We start from the raw sequence: 20,482 nt of genomic DNA on the forward strand, positions 1-20,482 counted from the left end.
GTCCATCCCTGGCTGGTGATCATGTTATGGATCAATGGATGCTGCAGGTGTTGAGCCCAGGGTAACAAAAAGTAAGTGTTATACTTAATACACATATTTTCTGTGTGTCATGGCTATGGGATCAAATTAGGGTCATAAGATTTTGTGCTCAAAAAAAAAAATCTGTGTGAAAAAATATTTGTATTTTTAAAACACATTTTGTGTCTGCAATATTCCTTTTTTGTGCATCTGAGAACTTTTCTCTTACAAGTACAAAACCAAAAACACAGATGAATTGTGACCCTGGTAAATAATAATAGCTTTCTCTTTAAAGTGAATGTCTATCCCTGCTGCTTCACCAAAGTTAACTTTTATTTTACACTAAGTTGTGAATTTTTTTATTTTCTTTTTTATTTATAGTTTTTATTTATCGTGATTTTCATCATTATCGTGATAAATACCAGAAATTATCGGGATACATTTTTTTTTGTCAATATAACCCATCCCTACCAAGAGGCACAAGAGTTAAAGTTTGTGTGTGACCCAGACAAGGGGAACGTAGCAGTAAAGTTTGTTTTTATTTTTTTTTAATAGAACTCTACTTTCATTATGTTTCACCTGTGTCTCTTATTCTCAATGATCTGCTATAGTGATGTGTAGTTCTCACTAAACAATATTAGCAATAATAATTAGTATAATATTATAATTTTTTTTGTATTATTATAATAAAATTGGGAGGGGCATATGACCATATGACCCAACTGTAACCAATGAGTGAGGGACTTTCTGTCCAATCGCAGGTGATTTTACTTCTGAAATGTCTGGTTTCATCCAATGGTTTGTTAGTTTCAGTCAGGCAGGCTAGACATTGAAATGCTAATCAATTACAGCCATTCACTCAGTCAGGGAGGACAGACATTGAAATTAATTAGAGCCATTCACAGTGCAGGATTTGTCCCTGGTGGCGTAATGTGTTACTGATAGTAGCCTTTGTTACTTTGGTCCCAGCTCTCTGCAGGTCATTCACTAAGTCCCCCCGTATGGTTCTGGGATTTTTGCTCACCGTTTTTGTGATCATTTTGACCCCACGGAAGAGCATATGGCCTTGATTTTAATGAACTAAAAGTCTACCCTGAAAATCCTCTGCTATCAGATCACTTTTTAATATCTTTTAACATTATCCTAGAGGATCTCGCACTGTGCAATAAAATAGTTACGAGTAGAAATCTGTCCAATAGTGCTGTGGCTAAATTTAAAGAGGCCATTCCTGCTGCCTTAAACTCAGTGCACCATCCAATAAATAACTATGATATTAATTATAGCCCCTCTCAACTGGATCTGCTTGTCGATAGCTCTGCTAGTCTACTAAAATCCACCTTGGACTCAATTGTCCCATTGAGAAAAAAAACTATTAAACGTCAGAGGAAAGCTCCGTGGTTTAGCTCTGAAACTCACACACTCAAACAAACAACCCGTAAATTAGAGAGAATGTGGCGCTCCAATAAAACAGAGGAGTCATGAATACTCTGGCAAGAAAGCCATAGTAAATACATGACAGCCTTACGACGTACTCGATCTACATACTACTCCTCACTAATTGAAGAAAATAAAAATAATCCGAGGTACCTTTTCAGCACTGTAGCCAGGCTAACACAAAGTCAGAGCTCTATTGAGCCCATGATTCCTCTAGCCCTCAGCTGAGGACTTTATGACATTTTTTAACGATAAAATTCATAAGATTAGAGATAAAATTAGCCACTCCCTGCCTTCACCTGGGCCTGCTGTACCATTAAATGTAAATAGGCCTAACCTAAACTGTTTCACACATATAGGACTTCAGGAACTTAACTCTATTATTTCATCCTCCAAACCATCGACGTGCCTTTCAGATCCGATCCCAACTAAGCTGTTTAAAGAAGTTGTTCCCCTGGTCTGCCCATCTTTGTTGGAGACAATAAATATATCCCTATCAATAGGCTACGTGCCACAGTCCTTTAAAGTAGCTGTAATCAAACCCTTCTCAAAAAACCTACTCTTGATTCCAGCACTTTAGCAAACTACAGGTCTATATCTAATCTTCCTTTTATTTCAAAGATTCTTGAGAAAGTTGTGGCGGCTCAGCTCTGTGACTTCCTTCAAAACAACAGCCTGTTCGAGGACTTCCAGTCAGGTTTTAGAGCTCAACACAGCACAGAGACTGCTTTAGTTAAAGTAACTAATGATCTACTCTGGGCTTCAGATGAAGGACTGAAGGACTCAGTGCTGGTTTTATTAGATCTTAGTGCAGCTTTTGACACTATAGATCACTATATTCTACTAGAGAGATTAGAGGAATTACTTGGAATCACAGGGACTGCCCTAAACTGGTTTAAGTCCTACCTATCTGATAGGTACCAGTTTGTACACGTGAATAATAAGTCTTCTGTGTACACTAAAGTAAGCTACGGGGTTCCTCAGGGCTCTGTGCTAGGTCCAATCCTCTTCTATATCTATATGATCCCCCCTGGTAATGTTATGAGAAAATAGGTGAGACAAATCAGCTATCTAAACTTGAGGCCTGTCTAAAGGACATTAGGGCCTGGATGGACCAAAATTTTCTTCTTCTTAACTCAGACAAGACTGAGGTCATTGTACTGGGCCCACGACACCTTAGAGAAACCTATGCTAGCCTAACTGCCCTAGATGACATTACTCTGGCACAAAGCCAACTGTTAGAAACCTTGGGGTTCTATTTGATCAGGATTTATCCTTCAACTCTCACATACAACAAACTTCAAGAACTGCCTTCTTTCATCTCCGTAACATTGCTAAAATCAGATCTATCCTGTCTCAGAGCGACGCCGAAAAGCTAGTCCATGCTTTTGTTACCTCTAGACTGGATTATTGTAATTCTCTTTTAGCAGGCTGCCCGAGCAAGTCAATTAAGACACTTCAGCTGGTTCAAAATGCTGCAGCACGTGTACTTACTAAAACTAGGAGAAGAGATCACATTACTCCTGTATTAGCCTCTCTGCATTGGCTTCCCATAAAATATAGAATAGAATTCAAGATTCTTCTTCTCACTTAAAAAGCCCTAAATGGACAGGCACCAGTCTATCTCAAGGAGCTCGTAGTGCCATACAATCCCCCCAGAACACTACGCTCTCAAAATGCTGGCCTACTCGTTGTTCCATTTGTCTCTGAAAGTAGTATAGGAGGAAGAGCTTTCAGTTATCAGGCCCCACTTCTCTGGAACCATCTACCAACCACGGTTCGGGGGGAAGACACCCTCTCTACCTTTAAGGTTAGGCTCAAAACATTCCTCTTTGGTAAAGCTTTTAGTTAGGAACCAGCTCATAGCTCATAGTTAAGATGCAATAGGCATAGACTGCCGGGGGGGTCTGGCATGCTCGGTTGGAGAGAGGTTGGAGAGGGCGTTAAGAGAGAGGTCATTTAGGTTAGAGACGGACCGGAGAGGGACCCATTCCTCTCTCTAACACTCCCTCTATGTCTGCTTCTTCCCTTGTGTGTTTGCTCCTGTACTCCTTCTAGCTTTTGTCTTGCAGGTCCGTGGGATCCTCATTTGGAGTTACAGAGTCTCAACAACTCTGTCTCCACCCTTTCCTCTGCACACACCCAACACAGCATAACGTGGATGGCTGTTCATCATAGGAATGGGATCCACACAAGGTTCCTGCTGCTTAACAAAAGGTTTTCCTTGCCGCCATGATGAATTCATGTTGGGTGTGGGATAAATATGTATGTGTATATACATATATATGCATATGTGTGTATCCATAAAATGAAGAGTCCGTCCTTAAGACTGCTCTACTGTAGTGTCTTGAGATACCATTGGTTATGATTTGGCGCTATACAAATAAAAGATTGATTGATTGATTGACTTATTTTACAGAGGGATTTACCAATTAATTCATTAAAAATGCTATAATGTGATTTTGTGAATTTTTTTCCCATTTTGTCTCTCATAGTTGAGGTATACCTACAGTGATGTTGCTCGGTACGCGTCCTGCGTCCCTGACGCATACAAATCTAAAAGGACGCAGTAAATCCATTATCCATGCATCCCAGGGACGCACCTCATTTTTCCCATGAAAAACGACACATTGTGAACAACAACTTATGTTTAAAATCACAGTAACTAGCAAAAGAAACCTAGCCGTCAGCGGACCCCTTTACGCATTAACTTAGCGCAGACATTATCCCACTGAGTACATGCTACAGTAGTTTAGCCAACTAGCCAGTTAACGCGGATTTCATTTCAAAATGTTTCCTGGGATTGCTTATTAAGTGCACCGCCCTCCCCCTGAAAGCTCCGTCCGTGCTTCGTGTCGCGCAGCAGCGCTCCGTGAATACGTAATCATCTTTAATCATCTTCACCCTGCTCAGTGTTTGAACCGTTGTGTCTGGTTAACTAAGAATAACTCAGTCCGTATTGTCCTTAAGTTCTTTTTATTCCAGCCTTTTGTCCGTGTCTCATCCGTACTCATTCACAGTCAGTAAGCTACAGCAACTACAAACGTTTCAATGGGAACCGGTTTACAAAATAAAAGTCCGTTGTTAGAATGTTACATTCTGACAACATCTCATCAGAGCTACAGAAGATAGGATCATTTAAATAAGGTTAATTTAAACTAAGTTGATCAAACCTTAATCATTAAACCTGATCAGATTCAGTAAACCATTGATCCCTCAGGGGAAATTGGGTGACATTAATGCTGTTCTCATACATCTTTTAATGAAATATAAATAATTAAAAAGGAGCAATTAGAATAATCCATGTCACTACAATTTATATCTACCTTTTAATTGTATCTTACTTTATTTTTGATATACATTTTTGTTTAATTTTTGAGTTTTTTATGTATTAGTATTTATTTTGTTTCCTCACAGGAGTAAAAAACAAACATTTTCTTTAAAAAATGATAAATATTTCTAAAAAAAAAAAACAATTTAAAAAAAAAAGTGGAAAAACGGAATTTGGGGAGAAAAAAAATGGAATTTGGGAAAAAAGAAAACAGAAATTGTAAAAAAAATAAAACAGATTTTATAGGGCCCTAAGTCAAAGATACAAACTTCTCAGTAGTAATCAGTGATGTTGCTAGGTACGATACATTGTGAACATCAACTTATGTTTAAAATCACAGTAACTAGCAAAAGAAACGTAGCCGTCAGCGGACCCCTTTATGCCTTAAATCAGCGCAGACATGATCTTAAGATGCTTACAATACACCACAAACATATCTGCATCATTTTATTTTTCTCAACAGACTTTGCACTGTGTTAGTTAGTTACATTTTGTGCTATAAGTTTCATAGTGATTGACCTTATTTCATTTGATTTAGTTGATCTTCAGACAAGAAGATTTTGGCGACAATTTATTTTTTGACTTTGTTATGGTGATGAGAATGTTTTGTTTGTGTTAAAATCAGCACTTTTATTGATTATTTATTTTTGTACAACAGACACCATTTTGTTTTCATTTGAATTGTATTTGTTTAAATTCAGATACATTTTGAACATACAGTACATGAATATATCTGCTAATTATAGACATATACCACAATTAACAGAGTTTAACACTGCAATTTAAGAAATAGAAGAATATAAGAAATAGAAAGAAATAATTTTTTTTTTTATTGGGGACCCATTGAATTTCCCAGAGACCCACTCAAATCACCACCTGTGGGTCCTGGGACTCACTACATTGAAAACCTATCATCACTGTACCTATGATGAAAATTACAGGCCTCTCATCTTTTTAAGTCGGAGTACTTGCCCAATTAGTGGCTGACTAAATACTTTTCTGCCCCACTGCATGTTTTATTTCTACCCATGTGAGGTGGTTAGGACAACCATGTGCTATTTGCTTTGAGGTGGTACATTTGGATGACAAATTGAAAATGCCTCTGCTGTGATGAAGAAGGATCAATTATTTAATTTAAGCTCTTTGAAAACTGGATGTTTATTAATTCTTCCCAAATGTTGAGTTGAACACAACATTGTCCATTTTGAATTCTTGTTAATGTTCCCATTTGATGATTCCTGTTGGGCTGAGTTTTAAATGTTGCAATAATAAATATTTTTGCATAATGTAAGCTTATTGGTCCACTCCTATGTTTATAAGAGTATTATAAAGTTGAAAAATATCCTTTTAATGTACAATCAGAACAAATACAAAATATGTGATTCATTAGCAATTAATCATGTTAATTATGGAAGTCATGTGATCAGAAAATGTAATTGTTTGACACCCCTAGTATTGATATCTAACAGCAAACACAGTCTTATTAAAGGTACACCGCTAACCTTTTGATCTAAAGAGTTGACCCATATGAGTTATTTTAAATTATTCCTCAGGACAATATACAGCGCTCGACAGTATCAATGCTCCGAGCGGGGCGTCCCTCTTAAAATATCGACTATGTAAGTTTGGAGAGAAGGACCATCTTTGGCCAGGTCATGTGACCTGGAGAATACCTGGAGAACGTTTCCCTTTACGGCAGTCACGTGACCACATGCTCGGATATACTCATTGGGCTCAGGCTTGCGCTACTATTTCTCCGCCTGTTCGACTCCTGCTCATTGCCGAGGCAAGCAGAAGGTTTAAAACTGCTTCTGAGGAGGTTAAAAAGATGCCGCCGAGAGTCGGCCGACCCGCCCGGCGCCTGACACTACCCCGCGCATGCCAGGTCAACCCCCAGGCCGATGACGGCAGCGAGGCCAGGGAGTGGGGGGGGGGGCGCCACCAACACGGCAAGGAGGGCCAAGCGCCAGGCCTCCGGCGGTGGGGAGAGGAGGGCAGCGGCTGCTCCTCCAGCTGCAGCGCGAGCCCAGCTCCGCTTCGCACCCCAACCGAACCGACCCAGCCCATATAGCCAATCCCTATCCCGAAGTTACAGGTCAACTACTGTCAGCAAACACAATCAAAAGACAAGGGAGTCTGGAGCGACTGACTGTTCGTTGATTTTTGCAACAGTGCTGCGGCGCTTGTGGCCACCAAGGGCGCTTGACGTGAAAGCTACAGGTCTAGTGCCCCTAGTGGCCAAAATTTACACAGTGTGTCTTTAAACATGTTACAATTGACCTCTATAAACATAAACAATTATATGGAAAAGTGTATTATAAACAATATTAACGATACCACAGCATACAGCATAGCGGCTAACATGGCTAATACACAAATTAGGAACAGGAACAACAATAACAACACAATCCCCATTCCTAACCAATTCTCAAGACAGGAGAGAAACCACTCACCTGTCAAAAGGATGCACACGTTGTTAATAGAGGTTAAGAGGAGCACCGGTAACTATCACCAAAGCACTGGTCTATGCAAGAAACAATATGCAACTTATCAACTGCTCTGAAAACGGCCGCACCACCTAGTGGACGGCCTGTGAAACACACCACAAATGAACACAGTATACAAGCAGTTTTGGCCTTCAGAACAGATAGTCAAGGTATCCAAACACAAACCATATCAATAAAGTTTTACTTGTTAAACAAAAACTACAGTCAGCACACATTTTACAGGAGATGAAGTTGAAGCCCTACATTCTACTAGTTTAAGACACACAAAGTTTTATATTCCTGTTGCCTTGGCTTTCCATTCGAGGAGTAAGAGTTTGTTTAGCCAACACTGTTTGATCAGTTTGGAGGCAGGCTACCAATCAGTTCAATTCAGCCATATTAAATAAATAAGGAGCACTCTTCTGTGTATATTATTTATTCAACACACTTTATCCTCTTTCAACAACCTCCTTAGAGTAACTCATGAATAGAAAGCAGGCGTCTGTAGATGGGAGGCAGACACCGTAATCTCGATCGACTCAGAAGAATCTGTGGTGCATCTCTTGGCTAGGTGGATGCACAAGGGTGCCACTGTTAACATTAATTATTTTTTCAGGACATTTGGGTTGACTCCTCACTATACTTCTTAAAAGATTGTGTTCGGTTTAATTCTTAGGTTGTTAGTCTGTCCTTGCTTGAGTCAACAACGTGTCCTAGAACAGCACTGTTATGTGGACCATTTGGTACAGGACTGTGCATGATCAGCATATACAGACGGCTGTAGATTGTACTTGTGCCACCTTTTGATTGTATGATACCAATGCAAGAAAATGGAATCTGAACATATTTCTAACTCAGTGTAACTCAATGCACAGTAACAAATGGTCCACGATGCGGTAGTGGTCCGGAGCACAGTGGTTCACCTTGCAAGGTGGCTGAATGAGCTCTTACTGAGAACCACAGCCGGCTCCCATTCTGCCTCTCCCATTAGGCATGTTTATTTCGCTAAGCCATGACCCTGAAAAATGGTAAATAGACTTGAGTTATATAGTGCTTTATCCTCACACTGAAGTAGTCCCAAAGCGCTTTACATATCAGCTCATTCAACCATTCACACACCAATGGGACTGAGCCTCCTTGCAAGGCACTACTGGGAGCAACTTAGGGTTCAGTGTCTTGCTCAACCTCTCGATCACAGGACGACCCCTCTACCCCATGGAGTTTGATCCAGCAGAATAAAGTGGGTGCTATATTGAGCACAAAGGTGCCCCACCTCTCCTTCAGGGAGCACGCATCTTCTGTCCACACCTTGAATAATTACATAACTCATAGGGCCCTATAATTTCCAAGTTAATGGCAATGCGGTCGGAATCCCGGAATTAACAATTAAAACGGAATCCACTGTTAAACACAGAACTTGACAATGTGAATGAAACGCCATCATCGGGAGTTAAAGGACACTTTTCTGAGACCCTGAAACATCGTCTAAACTGCTCCCCAGGCGCCGCAAAATGGCTGCCGGCTGCTCCCCAGGGATGGGTCAAATTGCAGATGACAAATTTCAATATATGTGTATCAACATATACATAACCAATAAAGAATTAAAGCCCAATTTAATTTAATAAAACTACGCAACTCATTACTCACTCTAAAATACAGAGCCGAACAGTTCCCACGTAACTTTCATGTGCCTGTGAAGCTACGCTTATTTCTCATTAAGTGCTTTCTTCAGCTTCACCTGCTCAGAATGTTTCAACACCACATCTCTTCTGTGCTACAGAAGATCAGTGGAAAATTGTGGGAATATTGTGAAAAACACAAAATCTGGAAAAAACTAAAATAGTTTTTTAGGGTTCTACACTCAGGTGCGCCGTGCACTGCCCTGCTCAAAATAGGGGCCTTAATATAGTCACACCGATCATAGAGTTATCGTCTCTTAACTTATTAATAACATTGTTTTAGGTATATTAGGGTTTCCATGTGATTTTGGTTTTCGGGAGTGGCGGCCTAGTGGGCTGTAATCAGAGGGTTGCCGGTTCAAGCCTCACCTGGGCCATCACTGTGGGATGTTGAGCAAGTCCCTTAAACCCGAACTGCTCCCCAGGCGCCGCAAAAATGGCTGCCCACTACTCCTCAAGGATGGGTTAAATGCAGAGGACAAATTCCATGTATGTAAAAACATTACATGGCCAATTATAGGCAAAAGCCCCGATTTAATCTTTTAATCTTTAATTTTGTCATGAAAAGAATGTCAGTTCACGATACTGGGTTCACGATACGATTCTCTCCCGATTTATTTTACAAAATGAGACTGTAGACAAATGATGATTGAAAAATATTCCTTTATTTTTTGGGGGGGAAAAAAAAATACTGTACTTTTTTCCTTTTATTTTTCATTGTCAAAAGAATCCCTTGATAAACTATTCAAAATAATGCAATTTAACTAAAAATAAATCTTGAATTAAATAAATAAAGGAATAATACAAATGAAGAAGAAGTTTATTAATTTAAATTCTGGTTCTATAATAAACAATGCAAAACTGCATAATAGTTAATTTTATTTTTAAAAGTGCAACTGAAAATGTATTTTGTGCCTTAACAATTGGACTTTAAAAAAAAAAAAAAACGTCATTGCCCTGTTTTTACGTCAGATATTTGTTTGGACCAGCAGAGGGCGCTGGTAACCCAGTGGTCGGTTGGCATCCAGCTAATCTAGCAGTGAAGAAGAGATGCTATGCTAGCAGACAGAGCTAATAGAATAACGTGACTTTTACAGATATTCATGTAATATTACAGATATTCTTTCGGTGCTAAAGGGGAAATGAATAATTTATTAACATATTTAAGAGTAGAAGGCAGCCAGAAAGAAAGTATTAGCAGACTCCGCCCGCCGCCTACACTTCTGGATAGCGCCCTCTGCTGGTTTAAAAAAAGTACTGCGATTCAATTTTCAGAAGATCGATATCAATCGTGATACCTATGAATCGATTTTTAACTGCCTTACGATTAATCGTTACATCCCTACTTATTAAAAAAAGAAGATTGCGATTGATGTGTGTTACAATTATTATCGGTGTTATTAAGGTAACATGTTAACTTTGGCAGCTATAATAATAAACAACACAAAACAATAGGTACATCGTCCCTCACTCAACCAAGACCTGCATATTAATTTGCAATGAAGACACTTTATAACGTTGATTCTCTTAGTGTTTACTGCTGGTTGGAAGCAGGTACTCCACAAACACCTTAGCACCTTTCTTGTAAATCTAATCTCTACGTTTGTGGAATTTAGTTCCATCAAAACTTTACCATCCATCCCTTTTCCAACCCACTTGCTCCTTTTTAGGGTCACAGGGGGCTGCTGGTGATATCCAAGCTCTTATGGGGCTCTAGGTTGGGTACACCCTGGTAAGGACACCAGTCCATGGCAGGGAAACATATACACAATCACACCCCATTCCCTCTTACGGGTAATATAGGAACTCCAATCAACCCGACAGTCATGTTTTTAAATGGAAGGTAACGGAGTATCCGTAGAAAACCCAAGCACAAAAAGACCAAGCAAACTTGGAGAAAAGGCCCAAGTGTCCATCTTAGGACTTGAACCCAGGACCTTCTTGCTGTGAGGCGAAATGAATAAACTACGCAACGGTGCTCAAGGTCACAAACAATATTGGTGCACACAGTCACTATGCCATGAAAGCCTCAGTATAAAAAATTACAGTGGGGATAAAACTCAAACTTCTCTTTATACAAAAACTAAAAACAGATAAGTGGTTATGGATTGTTCAACGCAGTAGTTGGCTCTCAGAATGCTTCATGCTTCCACTCTTGCAGGCAAAAACAAAAGGGGCTGTCGTTCTGAGAAAGTGGAATAAACATTTTTTTCTGAGCAGATTCTTGACAAAAACTCTGAGCAGGGGTGGAGGCATTGAGGGGGGAGGTTGACTTCAAAAGAATGCAAGATCATGGCAAGAAGGCCTAATCATCCAAGAGGACAAGAGATACAAGCAGTTCCCTTTTAAATTAATCCCACTGAGACCCTAAAGGATCCCCTCATAGGACTAACAGAGAAAAGATGAAAATCTAGTCCCGTAGATCTTACACGTAGCTGGAGGGAAAGAAGGCAAAAAGACAGCTTCAGTGTGATGGGGATAGAAGAAAAAGAGAGCATCAATGAAGGGGGAGATCAAGGGGAGACAAGAAGGGTGTGCTCATTCTGCAAAGGCTAATCTAAAGTTTCGATGTGAGCCAACGTAGCCAGCGCAGAGGGAGGGCAGCTACTCCACTGGCTTCCAAACCACTTTCCAATGTCTGATGATTTGCTAAGCCAACCAAACATGGCTTCATCTTAATCCTGCACATGTTCTGGCAGCCTGACGCTTGAGGTGGTTGAACTGGCATGAGATGAGACTGGACGTGGGTTGGGGTTGTTATCTTCATTGTGCGGGCTTCAAAGGAAACAACAGCGCCTATCTAAGCTACCCAGCCACCCTGGATACTGTATGACACACCGCTGAGCAAGCACAAAACAAGGTGGAATTCCTTACCAATTATAAGAAGGTATTTAATACAAAGAGAATGAAACTAAATCTATTAAAAAAAGGAACACTGAATTGATACGTGTGATCAATAACTTTTGTTTAATATAACAAATACATTTTAAACAGACATCTTTTTAAACAATCTGACAGGCATCTTAAATACCCCTTTTCCACAAAATGCAGAGTTTATGTTTGGAGCTTTGGTTGGAGCTGAAGCTAAGTTAGAGCTACACCTGTTTTGCTAAAATACCGGTTTGGTTTTCGAAAGCAAAAGTGTGAAGGTGGAGCTACGTCCATGCATCACCACAAGACATCAGTTTACCCATGAGCACTCACGCCATAATGAAGCCCATGCTTTGATGTCTTTGTTGACATAGTAGGAATGCTATCTTATGATCTTATCCTATGTAAAGATTCAGCCAAACAATACTACCAGTCATCACTGTCGTCACAGGAATCTATGACAAAGTTTGGGAACACAGGTAATTATCAAAGACATTTGGATTCTGAACAATGACCGTGTTAGTGTTAGCCTTTGCTAAGCTACTTAGCTTCGACTATGCTTGCATGGAGAACAGCAGACAAAGGCACTACGTTGATTTTAGTATGTTTGTTTATCATTATAGATGCTCTTAAGGCTGACTGACTGCGTACGTCTGTAATTGCTCTGCTGGTGGGACTTAGTATGATCAGAATATCAGCGCATGTTTGTGTCAAACTGCATTTAGACCGAGGACTTACTGTGTGTGACTGAAAGGATGCTGCTGTATTTAAATACACGTTTGTGTGTCCTCTTCATCATGTTGCTCAACTTGTATTGGTTATTTTATTAATACTTAAGGACACATGACACCTTTTGACTCCCACATTTGTTTTAAACCCACTGCTGCTGTTTGATTCGTTTCAATAAATTGTTCGATTTGAGGAAATCTCAATTCCCTTCTTTTTTTAAATGTCCCACTCCTTAGGTAGTTATTGCACTTACTTTACATTCCCATAAATGCATCAAAATAAAAAAAATATATGTATAGTATGTGCTGCAGCAGGGCAGGTTCTATATTGGGGCAAAAAAAGATGATGTTTAAAACTCAGAATGTGTGGATGTAAAGAGCAATTAAGTTATCTAAAACAAATAAATGTGTATTCTTACAAGTAGGCATTAAACAATGAACAAACTACTTAAAAAAGGATTCTGGGTTTTTTGCAAAGGGTCAAAGTCTGCCTCTATCTTCTCCAGAAACAACACCAGTTCCACCAGTGCTGTGAAGTTCATCATGAGCTGGAGGTTGTGGACTATGGACGTGGTCCATGAAACGTGTCCCTAACTTGCATAGTTTATCAAAGTATTCTTTTGACAATGAAAAATTAGTTTATAGCTTGTTTAGTTCTTCTGTAATCAGCAGTTGAATAGAGAAAGTTTTACACAAATCTCCAGTTTCAGAGCAAAAAGCTGAGAATTATTGAAAACTATAACATCTGAACATTGGTTTCCTTCTAAAAAAAAATAACAGACAAGGCTTTTGATGGCAAAATTATTATTATTTTGCTATCTGGCTCACAGTTGGACGTTTTGCTTACTGTATTTTGTATCTGCTCCTCCCGTCAATCACACAGACGTAACTTCCTCTTCCTCCCGACATGCAGAGATGACCCGCTGAGCCCGGTTAGTTGATCGTTTTCTCTCACCATCGCCACACTCTCAATAATCCACTTAGCTCCACACATGTTCTGGTCGAGTGTGCGCTGCTGTGAGCTAGTGGGAACTTCAGCATCAACTCTCGTAGCGTAATTTTCTGTCTCGCTAACTCCTTTCCTCTTCCTCTGAGCTCTGCCCATCGCAGGTGATCTCTCATCTAAAGGTGCGCTGCTGCCACCTACATGTCACCTATTATTTTGCTAACTGGCTCACAGTTGAATGTTTTGCTGACTGTATTTTGTATCTGTACGAGTTTTCTCGTCAATGGCACTGAGCGTTTGGATTTCAAATGACGAATAATCTTGTCAATGGCACTGAATGAGTTAAAGACACAGGTAGGTATGGACGAGCAGGCTTCTCACCAGGAATTTTTCACAACATAGGGGGATTGCGTGGCATTCAGCATTTTGAAATGTATACATCTCTGAGGGCAAAATTTAGTTATAATTACTCATGCTTGATATAGATCCTCCATTAATAAACGCTCATACACACTGACTTCTGAAACAAGAAATAACATTTTATTCAAAAGACTGATTCCAAGACCCGCTTTTCAAATACAAATTAGGTATAATGTGGGACTTATAGTAATATTGGAGCAAACACACGCGCAGAGGACGCACGCACGCCTGGAAGTCCCTTTTGTGTCCAAGTGTGCAACAATTATTACGATGGTACCGATTAAAAAATGATAAAACAACAGAAAATCCCCCCAATGTTAATGAAAACGGAGCGTAGGAGGTGCCATTGATCCGTAGGGGAGCTAAATTACAAGGTTGGGAGCCTCTATGCTGAACAGCGCTGGTGAGAACCCTGCCTAGCCAAAATTAAATTATGAGAATAATTATGAGGATTTAAATTCAACTAAGTAAAACACAATTGGACAGAAAAGGCAATCGACTCTCCAATTCTGAGAGGAAACGCATGTAATTCCGGTACATTACCCATAACCATCCACTATCTACCCAACCCTAGAACCTGGTACAGCTCCAGTATCACAAATATTCATATAAGAAAACTCCTCCTGGAAAACCACCATTCCCAATGCATGCACACGCACACACACACACACACACGCGAGCACACACACTTGACCTTAGTACATTTCTTCTAACACAGTCCTTTTAAACAGAGGATTGGATTATATAAAATATTAAATTTGTCTTTAAATGAAACATGATAGACCTTTGACTCAAAGTAGAAAAAAACAGCAAAATAACACAGAATCACGAGCGCTGCTGTGTGCACTGTGAATATTAGACTATTTAAAATGTGACCTTTTGTTACTTACCAAGAGGATGACTGTGGCTCTGTATACTAGTACACACCCGTAGGCACTGTCTGAGGTACAGGCCGTGTGTGTCACAGCCTCTGCGCTACGAAGGGAAAAAGAGAGTTAAGTTAACACCATTGATCTCTCCACATTATGGCCTTTACACTGAACATGCAGTGGGTAGCTACAGTACAGTGTCCATGGAGCATTGAGGGATAAAGGCTTTGCTCATGAGCTCACAATAAAGATGATCAGAGTGAGACAGATGCTGCCTTTCAACTACTTCAGATTTCTACATACATACCTCACAAGCAGTGCTGGGCAGTAACATGTTATTATAACTAATTCTCTAAATTATCTATTATCCATTACTGTACAGTGTGTTTAGCTATACACACCAGATTAATGACTATCGAATACATTTTTATTATTATTGCTGATTATTGATCTTTCATGTAATATGAAACCAAATAATTTTTTTACAAATTAATTAAAATAAAAAAAAACCTGATGTAATTTTACTGATTACCTATTGTACTTATCCTTCTGGTAGGCACAAGTGTGCCAACAACCACTTTAGAGTTAAGCCAGCCAAATCACTAGTGAACTCGTTCATCTAAAAATGTCATTAGTAAGGTTGACATTTTACCAGCTTGTATACAACATTGTGCTCAGCCACAAACAAAGGGGATTATTAAAAAAAGAGTTACCTAATACAATATACCTTTACTGTCTGCAGTCTAGGGCTGGGCAAAAAATCGATTTAATCAATTAATCAAGTTTGGAGATGAAAACAATTTTTATTTTGCAAATTTGAATTTTTAAAGATTTTGTTTTTCCCACCAAGGTTTTTTTCACACTATTTTGCGTTCCGTCCTTGTGGGTTACCGTAACGCGATGTGAGCCAGCCCCCTCTTTGTTTACACGTGTTTACTCTTTGAGTAGGCTATATGTGCGCGACAGGCATGTTTAATGTTTTATTCACACTATGCTGAGATGCTAAGGGAAGAGTTTATTATTGTATTAATTGTAATGTTATAAAATATGTAGTTATCTGATTTCTTAATCAGAAAATTTAAGCTGCTGTGAAGTTGCTGTTGCACGTTTGCTTAAACCTGGTTAAAGCTTGAAATTGTTGAATGATAGAACCTCATTTACTTTTTCTTTTGGGATTGTTCTATACATTTTAACTCTCAAGGACAATCACAGCAATAAAGCACTTTTGACAATATATCTGATGTCTGCAGTCATTTTTAGGTGTATTTAAAAAAAAAATAAAAAATTGAAAATCAAATCGAAACTCACATTTTTCGAGATTTTTTTGGAGGCAAAAATCGACCAGCCCTACTGCAGTTGCCAAACTGTGTTAAGACTCGGTCTCCTTTTTTAGGAACTAGAGTGAAGCAAGAGCATTAATTTAGCAGTGCCGACTGTAATAGAACCACATCCTCCCGTTTCCATCCAGAACATGTTGCCCCATTCATTATTCAGGCTGCGTATGCACTTCTCTTTTGTTCAGTCTACACTCCTGACATTTGTGGGTAGCACTTTATGGAAGCTCAACATATCCTCTGCCAACAATCCTCGTAGAAATACGGAAAGTCCATAAACATGCTAAGTTTTTATTTTGGACACAAACCTGAGGTTTAGCATTCAAAAGAAACTTGTAAACATCAAACTTCTCCATCCCTCACTTATTTCTGCGCTCAATGGTCAGAAGCATGAGTTCTAACCAAATATCCTCTTAATTAGTTGTAAAATATCTAAAGTTATTTATTCTACTACGTCACGGTCTGTCTTGGTTCAACCGCACACTCGGTGGTGAATTCCCCGTTAAGTTTGAAGTCAGAGCCGTTGAGGCAACACTTTGGCTTTCTGAAGTCAGAAAATGAAAAAGGTGGGAAGCAAACAGGAAGGACAAAGACTGTATGAAAGTACTGCATGAAAATACAGAGCTAAACACACAGCACAACCAACATGTTTCCTTAAAAAAAAAATGTAAATTCAAAGCCAGGAACATAAAGTGCACGTTAAAATTAGAAAACAGTGGTGACTTTCATTTTTTTTTTTAGTTATTTTAAATATGTATTTTTTTGTCTAACCGCATAAATAAAGAAATGTGCAGTTTATTTTGGTTTATGAGTTCAAACTGTTTGTAAGAAAGTTATAAGAACAAAATATATTAATCAAAACAATTCTTGAGAAATGAAATAACAGAATAAGAATCGGTATCTTGAAAAATGTTATTTTTCTCCAAAATATGACCTTTATGTATTTAAATTAAAATGAGTTATGCGCATCATTACATCTCAATCTTTGATTTGAGTTGAATCGAAGGTTGAGTGTATCCTTAGACCCTCGTGAATTTCAATAAGGAGAATCAGATGCTCGATGAATAAATGAATTAACTTTACAGAAGAGGAATTTTCAACTTGCGATGTTTGTGTCATTGTGCTGTGTGACATATTTACACACTTTAGAGAGGCTTTTTATCGTGGAAGGATTACCTTGACTTGGTGAACCAGTGCACGGACACACAGTTAGCTGTGCTGCTGTGCTAACGATCGTCTGTCAGTGCAAATGTCTGTCTATCTGTTAAACTCCATCAGTTCTGTGGTGAAGCATTGAGAGAAGAAGCACTGCATGTATTTCTCTTCTGTAACTCTCTGTCTCTCCGCAGCAGCAGAGCGATAAGGCTCTGCTGCTGCAGCTCACAGGGCTGTTTACACTTTCTTAAAGGGATAGTGTCCTGAAAGTGATTTACTTTAAAAACTACTTTCAGACACTCAAGAGCTGCCCTGAAAGGCAAGGCAAGGCAAATGTATTTGTATAGCGCATTTCATACACAAGGCAACTCAACGTGCTTTACATGATCAAAAAGTGCAACAGAAAACATTCAACAGCTTAAAATCTTTAAGAACATTTAAAAATCATCATCAACAAACACATTACATCAACATGACCAAAAATCCCTCTCAATCATACATAGTAGAGAAAAAGAGAGCTTTTAACTTAGATTTTGAAAATGTTCACATTAGATGCTGACTTCAGCTCTGCTGCAGTTTGTTCCACTTCTTTGCAGCATAACAACTAAACACAGCATCACCATGTTTACTGTGAGCTCTGGGATCCACTATCTGACCTGTGTCCATAGATCTGAGAGACCTGCTGGGTTCATACCTGACGAACATCTCACTGATGTATTCTGGACAAAACCCATTCATACATTTATACACCTGCAGCAGAACTTTAAAGTCTATTCTGAGGCTGACTGGGAGCCAGTGTAAAGACTTTAAAACTGGAGTAAAGTGTTCTGACTAGGGATGTAATGATTCACTAAACTCCCGATACGATTCGATTCACGTTACGATTGATGACTGAAAAATATTCCTTTATTTTTTGGGGGGAAAAAACTAGAAAATACTGTATTATTTTCCTTTTATTTTTCATTGTCAAAAGAATCCCTTGATAAACTATTCAAAACAATGCAATTTAACTAAAAATAAATCTTGAATGAAATAAATAAAGAAATAATACAAATGAAGAAGAAGCCTATTAATTTAAATTCTGATTCTATAGTAAACAAAACTGCATAATAGTTCGTTTTCTTTTTAAAAGTGCAACTGAAAATGTATCTTGTGCCTTAACAATTGGACTTAATAACAAAACAAAAAAACAGTCATTGCACTGATTTAGGTCAGATATTTGTTTGGACCAGCAGAGGCCGCTGGTAACCCAGTGGTCGGTTGGCATGCAGATATCTTGCAGTGAAGAAGAGATGCAAAGCTAGCAGACAGAGCTAATAGAAAAACGTGACTTTTACAGATATTCACGTAATATTACAGATATTCTTTCAGTGCTAAAGGGGTAAGGAATCATTTATAAACATGTTTAAGAGTAGAAGACGGCAAGAAAGAAAATAGTAGCAGATTCCGCCCGTCGCGTACACTGCTGGACAAGAGAAGGGATAAATATATAGCGCCCTGCGCTGTTTAAAAAAAGTACTGAGATTCAATTTTCAAAGTATCGATGTCAATTGTGATACCTATGAATCGATTTTGAACTACCTTACGATTAATCATTACATCCCTAGTTCTGACCTCTTTGTTCTGGTTCAGACATGAGCTGTAGCATTCTGAACCAGCTGTAGATGTTTGATGAAGACCATTACAATAGTCCAGTCTGCTGGAGATAAAAGCATGGACCAGTTTCTCCTGATCTTTCTGAATCATTAAACCTTTCACTCTGGAGATGTTCTTTAGGTGGTAGAAGCTGTTTTTGTGATAGATTTGATCTGACTGCTGAATGTCAGATCTGAGTCAATCAGAACACCAAGGTTTTTGACTTGGTCTTTAGCTTTTAAAGATCCAGACTCAAGATACTCATTGATAGCAGTCCTCTTTTCCAGTTACCAAAGACAATCAGCTCCATCTTGTCATGGTTTAGTTGAAGGAAGTTTTCACTCATCCAGCAGTTTACTTTTTCTAAGCAGTCACACAACACCTCAATGGGACCATAGTCATTTGATAATCAACCTTACAGTTCTGTAAAATTTGTCCTAGAGGAAGCATATAAAGGCTAAACAGAAGAGGTCAAAGAACAGAGCCCTGAGGAACCCCACAGGACATTGATAATCTGTTAGATTCAAAGTTTTCAATGCTTACAATATAACTTCGCTCCTCCAAGTAGAACTTAAACCATTGCATTACTTTTCCATTTAGTCCAACCCATGTTTGGAATCTGTGCAACAACATTGTATGATCTATCGCAGTGATTCTAAACTGGTGGATCAGGACCCAAAAGTGGGTCGCGGAGCTGTGATGGGTGGGTGGCGACCAGCTGGTCAAAAATGAATAAATACTTAATGTCTGTCTCTTTTGTTGGACTTGCTTTTCATTTTGAAAGAAACTTCTCTTTTGACATGCATGCTGTGAAATGCATGTTGCACATCACAGCTATTTTTGAAAAACAAAATTTGGTTGGTTGAATTAAATAAAAGAAAATGGGTCGCGATTTAATGACCGTGGCAAAATGTTGAGAACCCCTGATCTACAGTGTCAAATGCAGCACTTAGATCCAATGAATGAGAACAGAAACTTTTCCTGAAAGAAGCAACACAGAATTTAATCACACATTTCAGCCTTAATGAAGGAAAAAGTCAAAAATGGCACAAAATGTTAATATTGTGCTGCGAGTACTGTTGTGTTCAAGACCACACTATCCGAGACCAGAATGCACCGAGACCAAGACGAGACCAAGACTTCTGGGAGCCGAGACCAAGTGAAGACCATAAACATTTTTTTTTAAATTGAAAAAATACATAAATAAATAAAATGATGACAAGGTTAAATAACATTCTCTCTTTAATTTTGGTTTATTTTAAATACATTTGACAGACAAAAAGGTGCCTGCAAAAAATTAACTAAAATATTAAAACTACTACTGCTACTGATAAATTCACAATTATTCTACATATTTGAAATCAAGATTTTTATGTCAGCTGAATGTACAGCAAGTGTTTAAAAGTATTTCTGCCAAGAAAAAACGATTCTCGATTCTGATTCATTGAGTTGTGCAGGTCAACATGTCACAGATTTTACAAGATAATTTTTTAGTTTGAAAAAGCCTTTACACAGGCCATTTTTATTAATTCACTTCGTTGATATAGGTTAATTTGGTTGCTGTAATGTAACTAGG

The 20,482-nt window shown here is 38.7% G+C and overlaps 1 protein-coding gene across 4 annotated transcripts in view; it reads right to left on the minus strand.

The window, feature by feature from the left end:
• The window catches only part of znf438 (zinc finger protein 438), a 45,891-nt gene that overhangs the window by 12,064 nt on the left and 13,345 nt on the right, over positions 1-20,482 (minus strand). For 2 of the 4 annotated variants that reach the window (XM_028434621.1, XM_028434623.1), the window contains exon 2: positions 14,804-14,888. The exons of the other annotated variants lie outside the window; for them this stretch is intronic. In XM_028434621.1, the coding sequence (XP_028290422.1) occupies positions 14,804-14,888 (85 nt within the window). The remainder of the gene's footprint in view (positions 1-14,803; positions 14,889-20,482) is intronic. 4 annotated transcript variants of the gene reach the window in all.

The sequence above is a fragment of the Gouania willdenowi genome, chromosome 20, assembly GCF_900634775.1.
Source record: "Gouania willdenowi chromosome 20, fGouWil2.1, whole genome shotgun sequence".
Lineage (NCBI taxonomy): Eukaryota > Metazoa > Chordata > Actinopteri > Blenniiformes > Gobiesocidae > Gouania > Gouania willdenowi.